The following is a 26903-nucleotide window of genomic DNA, read 5'->3' on the forward strand; positions in this document are numbered from 1 at the left end:
CTCAGACATAATTGTTAGATTATCACTCAATTACTCATACTCCACAAGTATCAGGGAGATTTACTCAATCAGATCAGTTTGTAAAAATATTTTTTGTGTTGCGCTCTGCATGATGTGTGTCTTAACAAGGCACAAGAGGAAATGCTTCAGCTTTACATTTGAGGCAGGAATGAGAAATACCTCCCAAGAATGGAAAAGCTAACAAGAGCTCGCTCCCTCAGGGGTTTGAGTGTTATACAATTCCCTTTTCCATTCAGTGCTGGTATTTTCTGCTGAGCTGAGCTGGAACGGCGCAACTTATGGCAGAGTGAGACTATCCAAATATGCCCTGGTTTGGCAGTGAGACGAACCAAAATGGGTTTGGGTCTGTGTTCTGGTTTCAATGCATCTTGTCAATGGGGAAATCATATTTTCCAAACCATCAGAGAGCTGGTTAAATGATCATCTCCTCAACAAGGAGCCAGCTGAGCTCATTCTTGTTCAATATACTCTTTGACAGAAATTCATAAACTTGAAGGACTTTAACCAAAGTTATGATTTGTTTGACTCTCTGCATAAAGAAAACTGTAATGTAAGCTTTTAATCTCAGATGGTTCCTTTAAGCTTTTGGAAAACTGAAGATGAAATTCCAGTTGTATTAAAAAAAAACAAAGCCCCAGGCTACAAAACAGTCTTGTTTCTATTGTGTTTTTACCTGATGCTGGAAAATGTGGATGTCTTGTTCATGCATGCCTCTTGGATCCGTGATTAGTACACAGTAAGATTTATCACAAACAGTAATGTCCTCACTCTTTAAACTCTCACCTGAGCATAAGTTTCAGGTGTACCGTTCATTTTACATCATCAAACGTGCAAACATTTGAGGTGATGACTTTTAATTTCATAGTTCTATCTATTTGGGTCATTAGTTTTTTTAAGGGCACAATCTGAGTTTTGTGATGTGTTTTTTATACGTATATAATTGGCTACTTTGTGTATGTATATATTTTTCTTGTCATTACTGTAGCTTGGACACAATAACAGCATTTAATCTAAGAGAGGCTTTCTCTGGTTAACATATTACTAGTAGAATGCCAAGCAGAAGCAGTTAGGAAGCAGCACTTGATGAATATTACATGGTCATAAATGCAAAATAGAATACAGCTCTGTTAAAAGACAAAAGCTTTTCATTAAACATCAGCATTTTTTTGGTTTCACCAACAGAGATAAAGAGGGAGATGCATGGGCACAATGCGAGTTTCTTTCCTCTTTGCAAGAGACATTTTTTTAAGTGTGTACCTTGGTGACAAATAACAGTTTTGACAAGCACTTTGAAAAGTCCACTGTAAGTGAGTCCCTGTTTATGGTCCTCTTGTTAAAACCTCAGACTCAGTTTCCAGTTGCTCACAGTCACAGCTTCAAAAACGCGTGCTGAAACAATACTTTGGGATTAGACCAAACATTGCTGGGTTTGATTTGACCCTGCTAGAGAGTTTTTTTGTTTTTTCTGTCCATTGAAAGGACACAGGCTTCGTTTGTCTACATTGGAAGGACCAGGAGCTTCTGAGTGTACTGTATTGCATTGTTTTGTTTTGTTTTTTTGTTTTTTTTTATGTCACGTACCTGGTGATCCTTTTACCCCCAAAACAAAAGTAAACAGTGCATCTGGTTGTGCTGATGTTCTGCATAAATACCTCATACTTCTCAGCTGACTGGTCTGCCACAGAAAGATTTTATTTGTAGCTTTTATAAGTCCAAAGAGGGAAATTGGTTTGTGGTAGTGAGAAAAATGTATGCCGTAATTGTTGGAATTACAGTATTCAAACTGCAAATTAACTGTTAGAGATTATTTCCTGATGGGAGAGGGTCATGATGTCTGTTCTCTCTAAGGATCTCATACTTTCCAACCCATCAGATGTCTGCGATGGCTCTGGAGCGGCTGGAGCTTGTTGTGTTCTCGTGTTGAGGAGAATTTCCTCCGTCTGGGCCTTTTCAAAGCTGTAAGTCACCGAGGCAACTAGCAGTGCGACTGTGCCAAGGAGTTGCCTCAGCATCGTTGTTGATTTAGTGCCAGAGGAACGTCTTGTTGCCAGGAAACATTTTAATAGAGCCATGACCCTGCTACTCGGCGTGTTACCTGCTGCTGGGAGTGTTACCCAGCCAGGCTGCACAACAGACCAGTGTTCATCACCCTCACACTCCACCATGACTTCACCCCGCCATAAATAAAGTCCAGTTAGAATAGCTGTTAATTTTCTCCAGTAAATTTTAGGCACCCTTGCTTTGTTTTACCTCCAAGTAAAGTTTTTCTGAACTTGCATGGCTTTTAAACACACCTGAATCAAGCTAAATTGAAGGTCAGTTTTATTTATACTTGAAAAAGTATTTGCTGAGTGCATAGGATTGTCTTTGTGATTTACTTTCCTTTGCTGTGTCCTCATCCTCAGGAACATTGGTGAGGTCATGTGACTTATAAGTATTATATTGTTCTTTCATTTGTGTTTGATATTTGAAACTGATGAACAAAGCAGCTGTTAGTGTTGGCAGATGAGAGGAATCCTCTTCTACTAGAAAACGTTTCATCTCTTGAGCTTCAGCTCATGAGAAGCAAGTTTTCCAGCTGAAGTACGACTAAATGACGACTATGATTTCTGATTGTTGCTTTTATTGCTTTCCTACTTTTAGATTTATATTTTCTCTGCATACAATTATCTAATATTTCCAGCTTGTCTTACCAGAAGAGAAGCTGAGGTTTTTGTACTCTTCATCTTTTAGTTTTCCTGTTCCAGTCATCCTTTAGATGTCTGCTCCTGAAGTAAATGGTCCACAACCTCAGGCTTTCAGAGGAAAATATTATGATTAAGTTGGCTCCTCCAGCTCTGATAATTACAGCTTTTACTGGATGTGTATTGCATGGCAATAGAAGACATGTGATGCAAAGATTGCCACATTTTGTCATCACTCATTCTGCGCTAGTCATCATGACTCTACGTTCTCCCTGGAGCCTGAGGTGTTAACTTGATAAAATGGAAGTTAAGTGTAAGGGATCCGGGAAACCAATGTCACTTAATCTAACTTCTTGCTCTGGTATGCACCTCGCAGGCTGAGTATTTGCATTCACTATCAACATTCATCTAATCCTTAAAAAAAAAATTAAAGTAAACTACAGTGTTCCAGATGGAAACATGAAGCTTGTGTAACCTGGTTCCAGATGTTTGAATCATCACTGTGATTTTTTTATTTTTTTTTGTTCCCCCAAGGACTCAGATAGGTCTGGTGGTGTTGTCCTCATTCATGGCTGTTTTCACGGTTTAAAATATACTCTACACTAAATGTTTTGTTGTGAATTTAAAGAAAAGGTCAGAATTAACTGTAAACTGAGCAAGATTTGGATATCAGTACACTAACAGTTCCTATTTTGTTATTAGACACAGCAGAGATTCAATGATTTTGGTTATGAGAACTAGTTAATAAGCATCTATGGATCACAATATATTTTTAGATGGATTCACACATCAGAGAGTTGAGTGCATGGTGAAATGGTTTAGTTGAGCTAGAGTAAGTTGTGTGAAGTCTGTAGATTCTCAGTTATCCAAGCCATGTTATTTTTTTCCTATAACAAACAGAACAGTGGACACCACCTGGATGAGTGGTGAAACGTCTTCAAGAAACAAGTCAATTTGTCTTTGTTTTCCACAAAGCGAAAGCTTTCAAAGATTATTCTTACAAGTTAGAAACTCAAAACATGCATTAGATAGTCTACAGCAGTGACACATTTTCAGTTTTTACACTGTAAAATCCTTTGTTCACTACATGTCTTGGTCACAAAATTGATGTGTTATGTGTTTGATAAATACTGGATTTTCAATACATACAAAATGGAAAAAAAAAAACACAGAAAAGCAGTTGTGTGCAGTTTTGTCAGTTTTATGTGACCCTGAAAGATGTGCAGCAGATGACATTACCATGACTCAAGGACCCTTGCCATGCCTTATTCCTTTATTCATGAATACATAATGTATTTCACCCTTGAAAGATATGTTGAGATGTAGAGTAGTGACCAGAACATATGATTGCTGAAGTGTCTTTATTTACATGAAGTGGTGAGTGTAGGTGAGACAGGTAGGCAGTAATGGGAACATAGTAAAGCTTATTTGAATTGTATTGAACATTATGTTGGATATGATGTTCACATATCAAATAGATTATCATGTAAATAAAGTGTGTTGGCCAGCCAAGAACTAAGAGAAAGACAGAATGTTTAAACCTTTTTGAGATTTGAATAATAAAAAAAAAGGTTCTTAACTGAAACAACAAAAACTAAAAACAAAGGTACAACCTATGAACACTTTCAGAGCCTTTCATCCATGTCTCAACAGACGTTTTCTATAAGAAGCAGAGAACTTCTTGTATTCACTGTATGAATGATGGTGTTGGGCTATTAACACATAACGCCACAGTTGCATGAGCTGGTAGTTGATGAACAGACAAGGACATGGGGTTAAATTAATTTTCAAAAAAACTGAAAGGAGCATGTGAAGAAAATACTCAAATACAAACTCCCAGCAAGGAAAATACTTCTAGAGTGCCCACCATCTGCACAACCTATAATTTCTTGACAGACCCTAAGTGCTGTCCCAGAAAAGATGTGTACTCCGGTCGATCCATGCCCCAATCAGACTGGTTTGTTCTATGTCTGTTCTATGTGAGAGCGTTTTTCTTCATCACAAAAAGTTAAATCGCAAACAGTATGAGTGTTGTTCAATGAGAGAGTGGGAACGGTCTGGCGTAGAGTGAGTACAACCGAAAACTTGGTTTATACTCCTTCATGGGACCTATGTAAAGTTGGTGAAAGTATTTGTGCTTGTACGCTGGTGTCTCTGCATCATTCTGCACTTATGCAACTAAAACCCAGTTAGCTGTGTTGAGTTTCTGCGTTCTTCAAACAGTGTTGACAGGAAACTGAGCAGCACATGTTGGAGGTTGACTTAATAGGAGGAGGCAGATGCAGTAGGCATGACAGAGCAGAAAAAATCTTATGCCAGACTGCCAAAACATAAATCTGACTTTAGACTGCATCATCCTCATTGATTTAGCAAATTCAATACTAGCAAATTTCCCCAGTACTCAGTGGTGTATCAAACTATTTGAAGAGGGTGACTGTAAATAAACATTAAAAAAACATATAATGGTCTATTTAATAATAAGACATGGCAAAGAAGAACGTCACCTAGATTTAGCTCCAAGTAATAACTACTGTATGTACATGGTCCATCGTCACTCTTTAACTCAAATGGAAGTGAAACAGTTTCTGTGTGAAATTTAACTGGAGCACCACATGGCCTGATCAGGTTTAATGCATGCATCTAGTTGTGTTGTAAATCAGAACTGACACCTTACAGCAAGACTCCAGTGAATCCCTTGTGCCAAGCATAAATCTGCCACAACTGCACCAGAGGAAGTTACTGTCTTGTCTGTCTGTTCACTTAAAAAAAAAAAGAATAGAAAGAGATTAAAGAAGTAATCAGACATAAGAGGAATTAAATCTTCAGCAGCGCTTGCTTTAACTTTGTCATTTGAGCGGCTATTAATCGTTAACATAAAGCTCTTGAAGGATGTATCACACATGTGAGCTCACACTTTTTCCCATGTCAGATGTTTTTTTTTTTTTATGGAAGTAGGCATTGGAAGAAATGGAGCTGAGAAATGGAACATGAAGGTGCTGAGGTTGTTAAAAATAATGTGTTGTGCTTGTGGTCTCACTTCATAGGATTCCTTCCATTTCTTTACTAGCATTGTCGATTTGCTGTTTATGGTGTTGGAATTCTTTCCATTTTACAGAGTAGAAAGATGTTTTTCATTTGAAAGTCTGAAGGAGTTTTGTCACCTTCGCGCCAGTTTCAGGTGGGCCAGGTGACGGCACAAAACTATGTACCAGACCTAAAACATTACATTTGAACCTCAGACAAAGAAAGTGTTACTCACGGCTCGTAAAGATGTCCAGGAATATGACAGGACAGTACTTTCCCGTAAGGCAAATTACCTCAGAAGTAGCTGTGTTTTGACAGTTCATTCATCATATTATGGGTGTTATTTCATAACATACAGCGTCAGAAGAAGATATTTTGACTTCTTTCGAAAGATTCAAATCCAAAATCTTAACCCTGCTTATGTCAAATGTCTCTTAGAATTTTGTTTTTGTGTAGACTCTGGTCACTTGGTTTTCTGAGGTTTTAAGATCACACCTGAGGAGGAGCGTACACAGGAGAAGGCTGACGGTGAGACCTTCTGTGGGTCAATGTAGTTGTTTTCAAGCCTCAAGGCCACCAGAGTGGAGTCCCCGCTGTGGCTCGGGTCACAGATGCCTTCATCTGGGATACTCCTGGGGGATGGAGTATAAGGATGGAATTAGATACACATGTTTTATCTTTAGCTTATATTTGAGGACCAAAGCTGAAAGTAACAAATATATATATATATATATATATATATATGCTTCCTCTGGACAAAATTATCAGTCATTGTTGTGTAAATAATACCCAATTGTATCACTTTATAACTGCACAGTGCTTTGTCCCCACAGAGTAAGAGTTTCAGTTTCCCGAATTTAATTTTGAAATGTTGATTTACAAATAAGGCATGCATGCTTTTTATTTCAAGTTATTGCAAGTTATGCAGTTATCGTAAGTTCATAATACTTAAGCCAGGATTTAGACTAATACTTAGCAAATAGATCACTCCTCACTCATGTCCTGGCTAGCTGTATTTTTTAACAACTAATTTACAGTACACCAAATAAACTTGGTGTTTTGGAAAATAAATCAGAGTTAGACCGTTTTAATCTGTTTGTAACCTCCCATCTGCAGTGTCAGCCACCTTGGCTCTGAAGAAGGAGCATATTGTCTAAACTATAATGTTACTCTTATATAAAAGCTACAATCTGGACTGCACCATGCTCGGACCTGTGAGTGTGTACTGAGGTGATTCAGGTGGAAACTTGAATCAGCTTGTTTTGTTTCTTGTCGTCAAGGCAACTCTCCATCCAGTGAACTTTTAGCTTAATATTGTCTGGCAGGCTGTCATGAATGAGTCAGTCGTCTGGTCAGGCTCTGGTCTGTTGTGGGACCTCTGCTGATGATCTTGAAGGACAGTTTAGCTCTGTCTTCTATCACTTGGTTCTAATCTTTCTTTTTTCAAGTTTTTAAAAATATGTGCAACATACCAACACTTCAATCAATTAGTCTTGTCAAATGATACATCCAGTTTATTGGAAGAAAAACTCAAATTATTGAAGTTATAAAATCACCAATATGAATAGATGAATATCTACGAATGGTGGCGTCATACCTGATTTTGTTGTTGTTGAGTCTGAGGAAGTGTAAGTTTGTCATTTCGTTGATGCCAGAGGGCACAGAGATCAGCTGGTTGTGGTCCAGACACAGTTCCACCATGGAGTGGTACGAGCCGAAGAACGACTCTGGTTCAATTCCCTCCCCATCCAGTTTGTTGTAGGAGAGGTAGAGGTACTCTATGCCAGGGTCCATGTGGGCAAAGACCCAACCTGTTGAGGTATTTGAAGGAAACGATTTAACTAGGGAAGACTGTCATGCTATTTTTCTACTGTCTTCTAGGACTCTATTTAACATTTATTTTCTTTATAAGCGAGTGTGAGACGGAAAACAATGTTGAAGCTGATACTGTTCTACAACTACCATTCAGTTTTGTTCCATATTGGTCATACTCCTCCAGACAGTTGAAGCAGTAAAATTGTGGTTGCTGCTGTTTGTTGTGACCATAGTCACATCAAACTATGGTGAAAGAAAGTCATTTTGAGAATGATTTTCATGTTTATAAATTGGCTCCATTCACGTCAACTGTCAATTCAAGATGGCGGCTGCAAGTTTTTTTGATCTGCTGCTTCTTATTCATTACTGGGGATAATGGCTGCATTATTCTGAAGGACCTCAAAGTACATAGCAAACATATTATTTAAACACTATTAACTGTTACAATACATGAGAGTAATTTAAAGGTGACAGAGAATGAAAAAACGTTTTTACCTTGTCTTAGTTGAATAACGGTAGTCTGCCCGCATTTACGAACATACGAAAAGTGCTAGACATTCTGAACATCTCCGTTTCATAGAAATTCCTCCTTCAGAAATGTCAGCCAGAAAATGGCCCAATCTGAACAACGGATACATATTACGTAAAATGCATCTCACTGCCCCCCCACTCTCATTCAATTCCCTCCCCTTCAAAATAATTTGCATACATCCGCCCTCTCGCCTCCAACGGGAAGTACATTGCAGCAGTGCTTGCGGAGTTCAAGGCGAAATGGCGAGTCGCGTTCCGAGGTGTGCTCTTCCAGGCTGTGCAAGCGGTGTGCAAACTTTCCATTACATTCCCACCGAAAGAAATGCACGAGATGCGTGGCTGCTGTTCATTTATAATCGGATTCCAACTACATTCAACCACAGACTGCTACTTCGTTTGTGTGTCACTCCGAACCTATTCCAACTTTTCTATACACTTTCAACTTTTAATACAAAACAAGCATCCGCCTTTGAGCGAGCCTCTGTCTATTTTGATGCTCCTATTGTTACAGTCTAGTTGAAACGGTTCTATTTTCGTTCTGCTCGAATGGTAGGCTACCGTCAGCCCAAGACCCAAACAGCCTCGGGCAGGTTTATGCAGTAGAGTAGAATTAGTATTTATTCTCAATGTAATGCTGCAAAAGGATTAGGCTAATGTCCAAATGGCCCGTGCTATAACTTCGTTAGGACACTTTGGGCAAGGAATGTATTACGCTTGAAACAAACAAAAAAAACATTCAAATAAACTTAACATTCAGAAACGTTTAAATCCAGCCTTTGCTGGACTGGTTCTTCTTCCTCCGATTCAGTGTCCTCTTCGGATTCGGGCTCAAACATATAAGGCTGAATCTGTGAATGTGCCAGATAGCGAAGTTTACATGAGTGGCAGCAAATGCAGCCAATCAGCGTCAAGTGCTTGCATTTCATAATGAGGTTGCCAGTTAAGCCCGAAGGGGCGCCAAATAGGTGCAAAACCACGCGTTTAAAATCCCCCACCCTAATATAGCTTTCTGAGAGAGGTTTTTAGGAAGCTTCTAAGGCATTACAGACCCAACCAAAATTTTGTTGTCTGCATGTCACATCACAGATCAAGGATAAATACCCCGTTCAATCATTCTATGTCACCTTTAAACAAAGTTTTATGGCATAGTCAAATGTGTAAGGGTTTAAAATACCGTGCTTGTCAGATATATCAGAACTTTTAGAGAAATCCCTCTCTTCCACTTGTAATTATGACTTAATGTGAACACTGCATCAGAATCAACTCCTGAGTCATTTAGTTCAAAGACCTCAACCCAGAGCAACCAGAGAACAGTGGAAACAAAAACAGACGCAATGAAAATAAATTTTACGGCACATTTCACCAAATGAGCTTCAGCTGAGCAACATTCATGTATGACTTTATAAGCACAGTTCACGCAGAGCTCCTACATTTGTTTCATGAAATTACTGTAGTAGTTTTAAATGTATCGTCAATATAATGTTATGAGGTTTAAAAAACTGGACTTGTAGAGTTTTTTGAGATATACCATGACCTGGATGACTGAGAACCTTCACAGACATAATGTTATGAGCTATGATGTGCTACACTTCATATTTGGGTGGCTTAAAAGTTGTGGAGGAAGTCTTCCAGGTAGTCAGCCATTCTATCAACAAAAACATCCTAGCTGCTAAGTTTCTTAGCTTGGTGTACCATTAGGATGTCCCACCTACCAGGTATCCTCTCAATGTTGTTTCCCACCAGCACTAAGTGGACCAGAGATTTGGGTAGGTAAGACGGAACCAGGTACAAGTGATTATAGGAGAGGTCGATAGATTCCAGATTTCTGCAGAGGAGGACGAGCATGAAGAGAGGAAAGTTTTGTAAATAAATGGCAATCGTTTGAAATGACCACTAAAAGACACTGCTAGTAAATTTCAGCTTCTTTTCATCTGACCTGTGGTTGATCCAGGCCATGGGGGCGATCCTCGTCTCATCCAGCTTGTTGTGCCTCAGAGAAACTACATTTAGATTGTTGGTCTGATTGAAAACTGTCTCTGAGATTTCCTCGATCAGGTTGTTTTCCAGATACAGCTCCTGAAAGACAGACCGCCACAAAAAAATAAACCAAATGTTTGGCAGCATCAGACACAGCAAGGAAAGCGTCCTGATTAAAGTTGAAGTCCAATCCCTGTTTTTAATTAAATCAGTATGAAAGTAACAGTAATGGTGTCAACAGGGTTTTTGTTTGGTTTGCAGACAAGTCTTTGGTTTGTTGGCATTGCTTAAGATCCAATCCATTATCCACCACAAAAATGTAATTCATACTTATTCAACCTAAAAGTCTTGCAGGAAAAGTGGCAACCCAATTAGATTAACAAGAAGGCAGGGGATAATCACCAGACACATACTGACAGATTCTACATAATCCGTAAAGCCTTTTCTATTCAAAGGTTAAATCATTTTAATAAATTCAGTCCAAAATCTAATTACCGTAGAAAAAAGAAAAAAAAGTTTACAGCAGACTACAATCTGATTAAATAATGCGTTTTGAATGTGCAGAGTGTGTGTAAAACCTCTCCAAAGGTCATAAAATGGAGTTGGTGAAAGGTGAATTTATGGTGTTCTGCGCTATTTGTGGTTAACCAGAGGCCATAATTAGTGGGCGTACTGGTTTCCCACAGGTAGAAGAGTAGAGTTTGAACATTGGAGCCAAAAAGAAAATTCTGATGCATCAGCAAACCTAAAGTCAGAATGCATCAAGCTGCTCAGAGAGCCTCTGATAATCTGAGCGATTTTATTTAATAAATATGTCAGCAGTGGGCTTATTGACACATTTATTGAAAACTATTGAGAGGTGTTTTACATAGTTTTTTGCCTACTGGTGTTCAAAATGTCCAGTAAACTGCTCAAATTCTATGAACTTAAAATCATATGAAACAATATTATGAAAAAGGAGTAAGAATAAGCTTTAAATCTTCTTTTTAACCCTGATGTTCAGCCCTTGACAAAATAAAGGTTTATTTTGGAACCATATCTTCAAACCAAAAGAAGTCTGTAGTTGTTAAAGGCTTTTTAACCCAAATGAATTCTGACATGGGCTTTTAAAACAAGTCTGGCTTTGTGAACTGTCCCAGTGTGAGGAATGAGGGGAGATAGCTATTACTTCATACCAGCAGTGACCTGGGAAGGCCCTGTGGTACAGTGCGGAAATGGTTTCTCCCCAGTCTGAGGTAGGAGAGCTGGATTAGTGGAGCGAAGGCCAGAGGATCAATGTTCCCCTCACTCAGCAGATTCCCTTCCAGCTCCAGAATCACCAGACTGTTCAAATCTTAAAGATAAAAAAATACATAAACTTGTCATTAAATATCCAACAGCATAAAATCTGCAAAACAGAACAGCATATTTTTATTTCCATTTTTCTTTTTTCTAGTTTTATTAATAGATGCATTTATAACATTACTGTAATGAGCTGCGTAGATCAGAGATGACGTTCATAGAGTAATAGAAAACATTATGACTACCCAGAGTGGAGAAACACTGACGGAAAGAAGCTTGGCATCTGGTAAAACATGCCATCCAGATTGTTTTTCGTTTCCACAGCCTTCAATCAAATGTCAAAGTTTAAATTGACTGAACTTTGGGCATAAAAGTGAGGTATAAAATCTGAGCAGCAGCCAGCCTGTATTTTAAACAAAGATTAATTTCTCATAGTAAGAGTAGGGCTTTTTATTATTATTATTTCTAGGAAACGTCCCTGGCCAACATAAATACAGACACTAACATGCAGAAGCCATCATAATTAGCTACTAGACAGGAATTTGGCAGTGAGAATTATCATGTTATAATCATTCATTTGCCTTAACTGTAAACTGTATTTTGGGTGAATCTATAAACCATCCAGGTGGTTGCATTGTAACAGCGGTGGCTTGTTGGTTTGTTAAGCTGTTGAATATGTGTTTTGTTTTGTGACCTCCAATTTTAACGGGGCGCATTACAGGACGCCATATTAGTACCTTGGAAGTCGTTTTTATTTATCCCTCTCAGTTTGTTCTCATTGATCTTCAGCTCCTGCAGGGTGGGCGGAAGGTCAGAGGGCACGGCGTCTAGAAGGTTTCCATCCAAGTACAGACGCTTCAGCATCTTCAAGCCCTGACACATGCACAGGGAATTTGTAAAAGGGATATTTGCATAGTTGATTTATGTTAAGTCAAGACATATAGGACGCCATCAAACTTGTCACTAAGGTTAAACTGTTTTCCAGAGAATTGTTGGATAAACAGCTGGAATCTAGCAACAAGTGTAGGGCTGCAGGGATTGGTTAACTGTGTCAGTATGTCTTACTCTAAAGGCTTTATCATCAATGCCGGCAGAGGTGAGTTTGTTTTTCTTTAAGTTGATCCATTCCAGGTTGGGGATGCCGTTAAAGGCTTCTGCTGGGATGCTGCTGATGTTGTTGCCTGCAGGTCAGAACAGTTTCAGTCAGTTAGTACCGCGAGGAGAGCACCCGGCAGGATTTCTGTATTCACAGTGTTTTCAAAATTGTTTGTGTTGTATATATTTGTTTCTAATTGCAAATAGTGAAAAGTTCTGCACTTAATCACAGTTTCGATGTGCTCATTTTGAAAGCCGCTCCTTCATAGATTTACTATTTCTCTTTCTGTAAAATGCTATCAAACATCACACAGATGAGTTAAAGAGTCTTCTAGTCGCAGTACGTGGGTCTTTCTGGCTCTGTGTCGATGTCTCTGAGGTTGACTTACCCTCCAGACTGAGAGACTTGAGCTCAGGGATGGACAGAGGAGGGAAGTGGGTGAGTTTGGCGTTCTCACATGTCACAATAACGTCAGAGATGTCGCAGCCTGGGGGAAGGCTTGCTCTGTTAACTACCGCCACATCCCTCTCTTCACTATCCTCCTCCACATCGTCCGTGTTCACCTCCTTCAGCTCATCTTCTGAGACAGAAGGAGGTCTCGGGATTGGAGCAGGGAGGATGTCGTGCTCTTCAGGTTCCTTTGGGGGCATCTGAAACACATCTCCTCTCAGCCACACCTCCTCCTCCACCTCCTCTTCCTCCTCATCAACTAGAGCCAGGAGTTTTTCCCTCAGCACCTCCTCCTGCCTCCTCCTTTCCTCCTCCAGCTTCCTTTCTCTCTCTCTTGCTTCTCTCTCTGCTGCTTCTTTCCGCCTCCTGTCTTCCTCCTCCTGTCTTCTCCTCTCCTCTTCCTGCCTCCTTTTCTCTGCCTCCTCTATCTGCCTCCTCCACTCTTCCTCCTCTTTCTCCACCTGCAGCCTAAGTGCCTCCTCCTCTTGCCTCCTCCTCTCCTCTACTATCTTTCTCTGTTTCTCCTCCTGCTCCTTCCTTTGCTTCCTTCTCTTCCTCCTTGCTTCGTCCTTCTTCCTGAGGCGCTCCTCCTGCTCGCGGTGTTCCTCTTCCTCTCGCCAGAGGATTCTCTGGATCTCCTCCTGGGTCAGCGGGGTCACAGGATCACTGGGGTCACTGGGAACTGGGAAGTCACCAGAAAGGTCAAGGCTGTAGTCGGAGTCTGGGGTGGGTGCATGGTGGTATGGGGAAGCCAATCAGAGGGCAAGAGGGGAAAAAGGCGATGGTATGGAAATAGGAATAGCAATAAGACAGTAAACACAGACAGACAGAGAAGAAGAAGAAACATGAAGGAAATTACAGTAAAAAAAAGAATCAAACAGGATGGAAGTGAAAGTTGATAAGGACAGACAGGCAGGATGATAGTTGGACAGACAGAAAGATGACTTTGTGTTAGTGCTGTGGACAGGCAGACTTCTACAGACAGATTCAAGACCGGTTTGTTGAAGCTACAGAGCAGACTGCTGCTGTAGACCAGTCTGAAACTAATCCTTCTAACATGTTTTTGGGTAAAGCTGGTCTTTGATCTGGCACTAAATCAGTATTAAATGTAAATGTGTCATTATGTCAGGCTGTTAATGTCACACACATGTCTTGGTCACAACTGAACGATATAGTGTGTTGTAAAAATTCTTCTTCCTCTCCGGCCTAAATAAACAGTTGCACTGTAATTAACATGCAGCATCATATCATTACTAGATCTGATTGAATTCATCTCATTCCTCTACTTGTCTAACTATCCAACTAGTCATGGACCAAATTATTTCTTTTGAGGTACTGGACACAATTCATAAACTCTGTTGTTCAAAATATTGTCAAGTTATATCAAACAGCAACATAGTTCAGCCAAATAATAAAAAATACTTCCTCTAAGACAAACCTGACTTCACACCAATGCTGTTTAATAGTAAAAAAACAAAAAAAACAGATGCCTATGGGAACATCCAGAAAATATGCCACACAAGAGACAAACAAACTGATGATTGATTGTATAAAAGATTAGGGTTTAGACTTCTTAATGGACTGTCCAACATTTTGTTTAGTTTCCTGGACTTTCTTGTTACTTTCTTGGGATTAGTCTGGTTGAAACATCCAACCTAGTGACTGACTGAAATATCTAAAAAAAGACTAATACTGCAGCACTTTAACTACAATAGGGAAACTGTTTATGGAAGCTTTGGTTTTCTTCTGCTCCATCTCCGTACATCCTCATTGTAAGTGTGCAGTGTTTGACTGCGATCAGTAAGTTAGGAACTGTCCGTTTAGCGCCTGCATTTTACTCCCAGAAGTTGAATATAGGGTTCCCATTTACGACAGGGGACATACAAGCAGCAAGGAGGTATAAAGCTGAGTGCCACAGTGTTATAAATCAGTAAAATGATAGTGATAAGTTTGTATGTGCCAGTAAAAACAAGCCTCAGTCTGTTGGCTCTTGCTACCCAGAATACAAATAAAGTTGGGTTTTAAAGAAACCGTACAGTAGTTGCAACTAAAATCTCACTCGTTCTGGTTTGTTTTCAGCCTCTAACATGTACATCTCAGTAATATTGCTCAAATTAAATTCAGTTGTACGTTCAGTCTTCTTTTTGATGAGCTGAAATTGGCATTGACGTGAAACGCGTCCCTGACATGTCAAACAACATGTGGTTTTTCCCAACATACATGTTACATGTTAAAACTGTCACAACATGTGAGTTAACTGATCCAAAATGTGCAAACCACATTTTTAACACCATGATGGAAACACGGATCAACATGTTGAGGCATCAGAGATGGAAACTGTATAGTTTGATGTCTTCCAGGTAACAGTGACAAGTTATATACTGAACAAAAAAAAAAGAAAGAACTTTTCATGAACTACAGAGTTGGACTAGAAGAAACAGCGTCATTTCTGTTGCCTCTGAATGTTGCACCATGGCCTTGTCACATGTTGTGTTTCTACCTGACTCAATGCAGACGGGGCAGCACTCCCCAGCAGGGGTGAAGGGGAACAGGCAGTGAATTTTGGGACAGGAGATCTCGTCACAAACCACCCGTCCTCTGGTACACAGACAAGTCACACAGGCCTTTGGAGACCAGACGGCCTGGTCGAACATGGTCAGACCTTGGTACACACACTGACCCTGCTTACCTGAAACAACACAGAACCAGGAGAGTCAGTACATTGTCAAAAATCACTCTGAATCAACTCTGACTTATTGGCTTTCTGGGCCACAATATCAATGGAGGAAGGTCATATGAATTATGATGCGGTTAGGGGTTCAGACAATCCTAGTTATGGGAAAAAAAATAGTAATTTTCTTTTTCTTTTAAGAAGAATTGTCCAAAGATGGGATGTAAATGTATCCCATTAATAGAAAAACGGAAGTCAGTGTCCACTTCTGAGCCTTTTCTGCAGCTGGCAGCACTTATGTCAAACCCTGCATTAATTATCTCCTATCACATGACAGTTCACTGTTTATCATGATGATAAATGTAGCATTTCTATGATAGCTGAGGAAACTCTGTCTGCAGATGAAGACTGAGACAAGAATAAAGGTCCATAAAGACAGGCGGTTTGTGACATAGTGGCTTTGTGGGCCAAAAGATCAAGGAAGGAAAGTCATATGACATAGAAAATAGATGTGTACCACAGGGAAGCCTATTGGGTCTCCTTACAGTTTTATTACTATCTCTGAATACTATAAATCGATTAAACTTTTCTTTTCTCTCTTTCCATGCTTAAGGACATTAAAGTATTCCCAAAACGAGGCAGACAGTGGACAGGAATATGTCTCTTTTTATAGTACATACGCAGTGGGCCTTTGCAGCCTGCACAGCCTAAAAATTCTCCGTAAGACATCTGCATGGACTCTTAACAATGTGGGGACATGGCAAAAGTTCGGTTTTCTGCACCACAACTGTGCAGATGTTGAAATTATAAATAAAGCATTTAAGCAAGTAATCGTTAAAAAAAAAAAAAAAAAAAAAAAAAGCCTTCTACCCAACACATAACACAATGTTTACTACACAACAGCATATGAGATGATGACCCAGATGACTTTCTTTCATTCACATATTGAATTGTATGTGAAACTTGTGTCTTCATAATCAAAGCAAATACTGTAGAGAATCAGTCTGAAGGTTCAGTTATGTATTTTTGAAAGACGGCCATCTGTTGTTTACCCCCGAAAGAAGGAGCAGTTAACATGTAACTGCAATTCCCACTGACGTCTTTTGTCTTAAACCTGCCAACAAAGCTCTACGATTAATTTCCCATCCAAGGGAACGGCTGTTAGTGAGCACAGCACCAGGCCAAACTGAATCACCAAACAAATCTGAAGCGTGGGCAGTGAATCAGAGATGTGTAAGCAAATAACCCGTGGACCTGTACGTCTCAGTAGAAGCAGCAACAGCGGCAGGAGACCCAGGTGCAATAATTGCCGTGTGTGTCTAGTCAATTCTAAAGCCTGTACTTTACCATAAGAACCAGACAGAGCAGTGATTTGTAGCGTTTCCACTCCTCCCTCTGCATTAAGTTCACCTTCAGTATTAGACCAAGGACAAGGCAAGGCTGTGACTGGCAGTGAGTCAGTAGGAAAGACTGTAAACCACTATGATACAGCAGGAAGACACTCTTCGAGTCTTTTTTAAGTCTGTCCTGTCTGTCATCTATCCTTTCTAATGGTATGGTCTTTGTTACATCTATAGTAACACAGGTAGTTAAGAGGCTCAGGTTATTTCTCTTAAACACTGTCTCTCTATTGTCTCCGTCCATTTGACTGTGAACAGTGGGACGGTCACCCTGTCATCTCCACTAGAGCACACATACTTTAGAGCTTTTCTTTTCTCTTTAAAATATTGCCTCGCTGCCATAGAATCTCTTTATTGCCTTGTAAATTGCAGGGTTTGGTTTAAATAACACATATAACACTCTTATATGGCACCCTCATACTGTGGTGTCCAGTGCACATTTTCATGAATTAGTTATAACAATCAAACCCTGGCAAAGGTCTTTTTTGCGCTGTTCGTCAGACAAAACATGATTTGAGCATTTGGAAGTCCTGAAATGTTTTCTCTTATGTTGCTTGCATGCATTTTCAAACTTGGCTAAAAAATAATGTCTCGATAAAGAGAAGTTGCAGTGAAGGCTAATGAAAATAGCTGCTTCCAGTGAATTATGATGCCGTTAGAAAGCATTACATTTTATGTCATTTTAAAGAACCTCCTTCAGAATATTCAGCTAATCCTAGATAATGGGGGGAAAAAATGTAATTTTCTTTTTCTTTTAAGATTTGTGCAAAACTGAGATGTTGCTGTATATGTATCCCTTTATGACATAAACTGAAGCCAAAGCCTCATCTCAGATTTTTCTGCAGCTGGCGGTGCATTAATCATCTGCTGTCATATGAGGACAAACATATGATGAATGAGCAAACTCTGTCTGTAGATAAAGACTGTGAGACAAGAATAAAGTTCCATAAAAACAGTAGTGGGTTGACGTCACGCCAAAGTATGCAGCAATATTTGTAAAGTCGGTATTGCCATGTTGATGGTTGGATGGGCTTTGTAATTATCACAAAACCAACATATATTAAAGAAATCTTCCTGTGATCTGCAGTGTGTTGGGTCGCCTTCATATTACAGTCAGTTAAAACACCAAACAACTGTGAAAACAGAGCAAAAATAAAAGTCATTGCAGCTCCCAACAACAGCTTGCCGCCACCACCACCTTCCCTTCTAATTGCATAATGCTGACTTTAATGTGTTAAACTGAAGGCTTTCCATATGACTTGAGGTTTTTCTTTGACTCTTTGTCCCCCTCTCTGTGGGATGTTTCGGGACTGCTTCCCTGACGAGTTCTTTTCCCACAGATGTTTTCCCCCTTCTGTTAATTATGGATTGTGAAGATTTGTCATTAAATTACTGAGCTGCAATAACAGGAAGCTTTCTTATGAGAACAGGATTAAACCTCTTAGCTGAGCGGTTCTCTGACTCCGCTCATACACCCAGCTTCATTAAAATGCCTTGTTATTATTCAGTAACAGATTCTGTTTTTATTATGATTTTATTGACCAGAAATTTACTACTTTAGCGTTCCAGTTGCATAAATACACACTCATTCTTTCCATGCTGGTTCTCACATTTTGGAAACCAGTTACGTTTTCTGCAGATTTGTGGTGCTTTCTAGAGTACCATTTCAATCTGCATTAAACCTATATGTTTTTATTTGCTAAACAGTCCTTTGGACTGTTGTTTTTGCACATGTCAAACAGAACATAGTTTGTTTTTTCATATATTTTGGGTATACTGTATCATTAATATAAAAAATGTAACTCCATTGGATTTCAACACATTTAAATCACACCATTGGCTAAACATTATTGATTGATTATTAGATCAGCAGAAGAGATGTGAAGCACCTTTAACCACTCAACTTTAGCTTTGCTATGTTTGTCCATATTAATCTGATTAAGATTAATACCTGCAGTAAATCTGAACTTTTCTTCTCCCCAGCCTTGGTTAGGCCTGAGTTAGTGATCTAATCAACCTGAGTTAAGTCTAAAACAAAGCTAAAACAAAAACAACTGGACTTGTTTGAGGTTTCTTGAAGACATTTCACCATTCATCTAACCCTGAGTGGTGAAACGTCTTCAAAAACCTCTAAGCAGTTCAGTTACCTTTGCATTAGCTCATGGTTGAGGTGACGTTAGCGTTCTCACTGACCTGGGATAACGTTGTAGCTGGAGTGCTGTTCTTGCAGATTCTTATAAGATTTTAGGAACGTGTGTCCTTGGTTTTCGGCAGGCTCCATAGGGATGCTGGGCCTAGGAACTAGTCTGATCTTCAAAGGTCTGGAGCGCCCCGCTTTGGCACGGCCATGACCTGCAACACATGGTCAAAATCAATCTACATCTGCTTAGAAACGTGTTGGGGTACAGGTGTTGTTTTCTGATCTTCCTAATTAATTATCTACGTATTGTATTTCCATTGCTAACTGACCAAATTAAGCTATATAAATACATTTTCTGCATAATAAAAATTAAAATAATGATAGCGGACCCAAGAGGCTCCTCTGTGGGACTGCGCATATTATAGCTTGATGCTGTTTTCTTGTACAGAGATTTGTAAGTAATAAAACAACTTTAAATTATACACACCAAGGAAACATAAGAAGATGGTGAAACAGATCACAACTGGAAACTCGTCTATGGCTTCATGATGATACATGCAGTCATTGAGTCTAGTGGTTATTGTTCAACACAACAGCTTCAGTTTTAACTACTGCTGAAGGCACGTTATCCCCTTTTACATATAGAAGGTGCATTCTTTTTTTTCCACTTTTTTTCCCCCCTTACACTAGGCCAGCAACCCTGCGTTAAATGTTGTGCAAAGCTAGGCAAAATACATCCTTGACCCTTCTCTGGTCTGAGAGAGATTCTCGCAGACTGAACAGTAACAACAAATCAAAGAGTCTCACCCTGTCCGTCCCGCCTCCTCTTGCCTTTGCGATTCTCTCCGTCCTGGTTGTGAGGCCTGCTCCTGGCTTGAGCATCAGGGATGGTCAGGACGACCAGCAGCCACAGACTGGCCACCACCAGCCACCACCTCATCCCTGTAGAGCAGCACAGACCAGGTTTAGATTCAGACTGACTCACAGCTTTTCACGTTAATAGGGTTTGGCTATTGATAGGTTTTGATATTAGTTTACAACAAACAAAACTTAAGTTTTCAAAAGTTAAATGTAGTCTAAATGCAAGCAGCTTTATAGCTGATGATCTGTACTTGATGTTAATGCTCAGCTTTTAACTGATTCCAGCCAGTAGAAGGGACGTAACAAAGTTAAGAGGAAAATACAGCATTCCCTTTTTGTTATTAGTACCTTTCTTTTTCTTTAAGTCATTTGTTTTAATAGTTAAGAATAGTAACTCCTACAGAGACTAGCGGCTAAAACAACTGGAACCAAAACAGACAGATCTATGTTTTTCCTCCACCCACAGAAAATAGGCAGCACAAGGACAGAGGCTTTTACCTGCAGCAGCTTCTCAGGAAAAGAGCTGCCGCTGTGCTGCCGGCCCTCATATAGCTCACTGCTAGGGTCTTAATGGTTGGTTCCTTATGTGTGTCTGTGTAATGACTAGTCTACACACAGCAGTCCTGTCATTATTAAAGCAAAGAGATCTAACACGAACACACACCTGATAGTTTGTCTTGTGTCTGTTTCTCTTTCTGAATCTCTGCATCAGCCTCAGTAATGGTAGTAAATATGCTGCGGCTGTGCCCTGGTGTTTGATGGGACTACTTGATAGTGTCAAATCTATGAATTTCAGATTTTTGTCCAGATGTTTATATCAGTCTGGCTGGTTTATTATTCCACTATAGATAATTCTCATTAAATCTGCTGCCCCTTAAACTGTTACCTAAAAAAAGACCCAATATTGGACCTACAGATGGTCACAAACACAACTCCAGTGGGATGGTAATGTAACTCCATATTGCAATTTGTCTTCCACACGCAATCGATTAAATCAGCTTTAACACAAGCCACATTGACCAAAACGAACTTTAATTTCTGAAAGGCTGGAAAGTTTCTGTGCATTATTATTTTTTTTTTATTATGATTTGAGGGATCTGAATCTAGACTGTTCTTCTCTCTGATAAATGCGTTTTATGATAATGGTGTTGCTGTATTATTACTTTCAACATGCAGAATTAACACGTCACCACTTGTAGCTCCTCTGCTTCAGACAGAATAACAGCAGCTCTCCAGTCGTATCCAGACAGAAAGGCTGAGCCCCTTCAACTTAAAACCTTGATCCTGTATCAGGTTCTGACTTGGGACTCCGAATTTTAAATTAAATAAAAACACAAAAAATCCACATTAAACTGTAATGACCAGACTAAAAATCCACCTTTAATTAAATTCTGCTCCTGGTTTTGTTATAAAACATTTGAAATGCACAGTTTAAATACTGACTTTCTCTATTTACATTTATACTTAGTGCATAAAGTCCTTAAATGCTATTGAATCAGCTCTGATCTGTATGGATGAAGCACTGGCACGAGTGAAAGCCTGTTGAGACAGCACACCGTTGTCTATCAAGGCACTTCATCCATGTCTTTGTATTAGCTGGTGGATAATTGCTAGTTACCTGCCAGAACTGTTGTTGTGGTAACTTAACTCACAGAGGTACAGAAAAACAACTATAGTCAGATTTGTGACCTGGCCAAGAGAGATGTACACAGTATCAGTGAAAAACATTATTCTCAAACTCAAACCTTTGTTCATGCTTCCTCTCCTAGCTCTGTACGAGACACACAGACACTCATTTTGTTCCATTGCATCCCACAGATACTTGATCAGTTTAGGATCTAGTGAATTTGGAGGCCAGGTCAACACCTTGTGCTGTTTTTCACATTTTTTTGAGTTGTTCCTAAACTGTTTTTGTTTGTGTGCCTGTGTTAGGCTGCATCCTGCTGGGGGTGGCTGCTGCCATCAAGGAGTGATTGCTGTGGGGTGGGGGTGCCTGGTCTGATCTAGGTGGGAGGTACATGTTGAAGTAACATCCACATGAATGCCAGGTCCAAACGTTTCCCAGCAGAACACTGTCACAAGATGATCAATGTTATTCACTTCTCCAGACAGTGGTTTTAATGTTATGCTTGATCAGTGAACATAAAAAGTGACATGTTCCAGATGCTGCATCGATTCACACGCAGACCTTCAAATAAAAAGATAAACATTCATTATCTATTACCGCTTGTCCTCTAGATGCGGGGGGTCTGGAACCGCATCGCATTATGTGAAAGGTGGGGTATCTAAGACACAGTAAGACAACAACCATGCAAACTTGGTCAGTGCTAACCACTACACCACTGTGCCGCCCCATAAAAAGATATAATTACATTGTATACGGTATGTTACTCAATGCAGTAAGTAGGCAGCGTCTTCAGAGGCCCTACAAGGCTTTTCAGGCTTGAAACAAGGAGCATCAGTATTTGGACTATTACAGTGAGTTTTGTCTGTGCCTTGGTTGGTGGTCAGTGCCTGGGAGTCGTCAATGTGTCCTCAACTACTGTTTCTCAGAAAAGAACTTAACAACTATCTGGAGCAGATGCTAAGAATTAGTATGGCAGCGCTGCTTTCCATTTTCTTTTTCAAGTTGTATTTTCAATTCCGATTAGCACAATACGTTTCCTAATGTGGTCTACACTGGATAAATCTCAACTTTTGTGTTAAATAGTTTCGTCAAGTAAAGTCTAAAATGGGTTCTTCATTCATTGATTTCATATAGAAGTTTGTTATTTTGAGAAAATGTATAAAATAAAACTTAATGGATGAAGTTTGCTGTTCAGTGGTGAGTTAACGGAGGAGGATTAATCGACTTCTTAAAACATAATAGATCGATTGAAGGAATAGTAATAATTAGTAGTTCTAATGACCTGATTATCGTTTAAAAACTACAGCTCCCATAAGGTTTCTCACAACATTAGCGCTCATATTGTACGTCATGTTATTCTCTTTTAATAATTCACATTTCTAAACTAAACTTTAGTCTGCAGCTCCACAGACTGGAGGTCTGAACACATGTCAGCTCAGAGACCCTCCCACCCCTGCTCAGCTCCCACCAATAACAAACCAGAGCTCAACAGGAGACAAAGAGAGAGAGAGAAACTCGTAGGATTTGAAATGGAGGGGAAAAAAAAAAAAGAAAAGGAGGGAGGAGGGGGGGAAATGGAAAATATTGAGCAGTTCAGTTTCTGGATGAGCAGGCTCAGATGGAGAGACTCCCAGTATGAAGATAAAAATAACCAGGAGGCTAATGAAACCCAGGCTGTGTTCGAGGCTCATGCTTTGTTCTGCAGCTGTTTCATCTCTACTGTGTGATTCCTTCACCGTTTCACTCATTCAGCTGTTTGGGGGAAATAGTTCAAATTATTTCAGGACTACTTTTTAAACTTCATTTCCTGCATATTTGAAGTGTGACATAAACACACATTCAAAAACTCCTCACACTGAAGGGTTGGTTCAGGGCCGTTAGTTGTATAACAGCTTTAATACCTCGTCTCTACTGTTGGCTTGTTCAAAACAAACCTTTTCTGAATCCTTTTCTGTCCGTTGCTTGGTCTATAAAGTGAAAGTACACTTAAACCAGCTTGTGACATCTCCTAATGTCTCCCCAAAAATTCAGCTTAGCCAGATGTAAACTGTAGAAAAGCAGCAGATCATTACACTGAGAATTAAAATAGTCTCTTCTGACTGACTTTTAAATCACCTGACCAGACGTTTTAGTACAACGAATATCCAAACACATGCTGCGGGACATGTCGGTTTGTCCAGTCCATGTTGCTCTTCTTGGTCGCCTGTCTTCATGTACATGCAGCTGTAGGAACAATGTGGTTATGGTTGAGTTTGTTGCGATGTAATGTCACATCAGCTTGACTAATCACAATCACCAACAATTAAAGTATGAAAGTATAAAAAGCTGAACCCAAATTAAGTTCCAGGAACTCTTTGTAGTTGCAGCAGTGTAGTGAAGTAGGAACCAGAATCAAATAAATGAATGTAACATTATGTAAAGTCCCTGTAGAGCTAATGGAGCCAAGATATCTACTGTAACAACCCTGAAGAGCAAGCAAAGAATACAGTCGACAACCTGCACGTTCTGCTTAGTAGACAATGTTCTTAATCAAAAAAAAAAACAGCGTGACTCTGGTTTAGTTTGTGTTTTTGTCAGTTTGAGACGAGGCGTAGTTTTCTGCAGAACTGTACGCTGCTGTGATTCATTTGAAACGGTCTTATCGTGTTCCCAGAAAGCGAACGGATAAAAAGTAAACACCACTGACCAAGTTTTGATTTGCTAAATGAGCATTGACGCCAACGCTTTGCGGGAGCAGTACTGTTCAATGATTAAATTATCTTTAACTTTCCATTCTCCGGATTCTACTGACAAACGCTCAGTAGAATCATGAAGAAAGATGCAGATCTCCACAAACGTCCAGATGTCGTTTCATATCGCAGCAAATATTCTGAAACAACTGTTTACAAACCACAGACAGACAGACAGACACAGAGGTGGGTGGAGCAGAGGACAGACAGACATTAACTCTACTTTACCAGCAGTTTGAAGGCGGCTGCAGGACTTGAGGCCAGATTCTTCCACCCTCTTTTCTCCTCCTCTGGTTCTGCAGGAGCTGCGGGAGAGGTGTGTGAGTGTGTGTCGCTGTGTGATGACACCGCGTGTGTCTGTTTCTCGGCGTGCCTCCGAGCGCAGAGCAGTTGTGTAGAGCAGAGTGGGATAATGGAGCTGTGAAGGAAAGCCAGGATTTGTCATGCAGCTCAGACAAAACGAGAGAGGGAGAGAGTGAGAGAGAGACAGGTCGGACATCTGTCTTCCTGCCCGTGTGTGAGGACATTGCCAACATGCTGCAGGATATCTGAGAAAGACTTTACATATCCACATGTTGAACAGTGAAAATGACAGAAGCATGTCTGAGTGAGCAGGTTTATGAAGACGAGCTGAGGCAGAGTATAAAACTTAAATCATGGTTCAGCTCTGGGGGGAAAATAACCAGGAAGAGGTGAAGTTTACATGTAGGTCAGAGGTCACACAAGACCAAACATCTCACTTCAGTGACTCCTTCAAGCGCTTCATGTGAAAACCTAAAGACACTCTCACTCTGAAGTAAATCTGAAGAACTTCTCTTTTATAATTAACTACAGTTTTTTCCCTTATTGTCTTGAGTGTCTGAATCTTATGAGTGAAATGTGACGCACCTAGTCAACGGTCGGCCGTTCACCAGTGTCGGGCCGTCGGCACTAGTTGCATGTTGAATCGGTGGTGGAACGAGTCAGTCTGAGAGGTCGCTGTGATTGGCTGACGAGCTTAGAGAGCCAGAGACTGAGAAGAGAAACGGAAGTGATAAAAGTCACTTTATTGTCATTGTACAGCATACAATGAAATGGAGGTAGCAGTTCTCCACATTCAGTACGATTTAAAAGTGCTGTAGCTATAAAAGTAAAAAATATTGCACACATTAGTGTCTTTGAATGTTGAAGTGTTTTCAGGATTGTTCAGAGTTTAGTGCAATGACAGCTCTGGGATAGAAGCTGTTTTTCAGTCCGTTTGTTTTGGCCTTGATCGCCCTGAAGCGCCTGCCCGAGGGCAACAGTTCAAACAGGTGGTGACCAGGGTGGGATGGGTCTCTGAGGATGCTGTGGGCTCTCTTGAGGCAGCGTGTATTGTAAATATCCTCAAGAGATGGAAGCGGGCAACCGCACATCCCAAAGATTCTCAATGGGGTTAAGGTCTGGACTCTGTGGTGGCCAATCCATGTGTTAAAATGATGTCTCATGCTCCCTGAACCACTCGTTCACAATTTGAGCTCCATGAATCCTGGCATTGTCATCTCGGAATATGCCCATGAACATCAGGGAAGAAAAAAATCCATTGATGGAATAACCTGGTCATTCAGTATATTCAGGTAGTCAGCTGACCTCATTCTTTGGACACATAATGTTGCTGAACCTAGACCTGACCAACTGCAGCAACCCCAGATCATAGCACTGCCCCCACAGGCTTGTACAGTAGGCACTAGGCATGATGGGTGCATCACTTCATCTGCCTCTCTTCTTACCCTGATGCCCCCATCACTCTGGAACAGGGTAAATCTGGACTCATCAGACCACATGACCTTCTTCCATTGCTCCAGAGTCCGATCTTTATGCTCCCTAGCAAATTGAAGCCTTTTTTTCCGGTTAGCCTCACTGATTAGTGGTTTTCTTAAGGCTACACAGCAGTTCAGTCCCAATCCCTTGAGTTCCCTTCACATTGTACGTGTGGAAATGTTCTTACTTTCTCTATTAAACATAGCCCAGAGTTCTACTGTTGTTTTTCTTCAATCTGATTTCACCAAACGTTAAAGTGATCACTGATCACCATCAGTCAGGATTTTTTTCCGACCACATTTCTTCCTGGAAGACGATGGTTCCCCACTATTCTTCCAGTTTCTAATAATACGTTGGATAGTTCTTAACCTAATATTAATAGTTTCATCAATCTCCTTAGATGTTTTCTCTGCTTGACGCATGCCAATGATTTGACCCTTCTCAAACATCTCAAAGAGTTTCTTGAAGACATTTCATCCAAGTAGCTTCTTCAGTTTTAAATGACTGGTTGGGGAGTTGGGGTTTAAATAGGATGTTGGGGTCGGATCATCTGTGGGTGTTTGCCCCTTCACAAACGTAAGGCTCCACAGAGGAGAGCCAGCTCTTCAGACCAGGACTGACCATCTACAGCTGAAAGACAAATAACACTCCTTTGAAGACAACAATGTCCACGTGATAGCCAGAGAAGACAGATGGTCTGAAAGAGTAAAGGAAGCCAGCTCTGTCAAACTAGAAAACCCTTCTCTGAACAGAGCAGGTGGACTGAGATCAAATCTTCACTGCATCTTCAACACAGTCTGAACATCTGTACAGTGGT

The 26903-nt window shown here is 40.2% G+C and overlaps 2 protein-coding genes across 5 annotated transcripts in view; one reads left to right on the plus strand and one right to left on the minus strand.

The window, feature by feature from the left end:
- cenpp (centromere protein P) overlaps positions 1 to 26903 on the plus strand; it is an 89947-nt gene that overhangs the window by 54826 nt on the left and 8218 nt on the right. The window lies entirely within an intron of this gene.
- ecm2 (extracellular matrix protein 2, female organ and adipocyte specific) lies at positions 3642 to 24933 on the minus strand. 2 transcript variants are annotated; one of them, XM_084542749.1, is made up of 12 exons: positions 24536 to 24933; positions 19898 to 20032; positions 19144 to 19302; positions 15380 to 15568; positions 12818 to 13561; positions 12399 to 12514; positions 12071 to 12206; positions 11228 to 11385; positions 10012 to 10151; positions 9788 to 9900; positions 7327 to 7540; positions 3642 to 6361 (listed from the first exon to the last, which is right to left on the minus strand). In XM_084542749.1, the coding sequence occupies exons 1-12, from the start codon at positions 24906 to 24908 to the stop codon at positions 6193 to 6195; spliced, it is 2646 nt and encodes an 881-aa protein (XP_084398875.1). In that variant the 5' UTR covers positions 24909 to 24933; the 3' UTR covers positions 3642 to 6192. The 2 variants fall into 2 exon arrangements, with proteins under 2 accessions (XP_084398875.1, XP_084398874.1); XM_084542748.1 differs by having other exon boundaries at positions 12818 to 13600.

This window comes from Chelon labrosus (genome assembly GCF_963514085.1).
Source record: "Chelon labrosus genome assembly, chromosome: 4".
Lineage (NCBI taxonomy): Eukaryota > Metazoa > Chordata > Actinopteri > Mugiliformes > Mugilidae > Chelon > Chelon labrosus.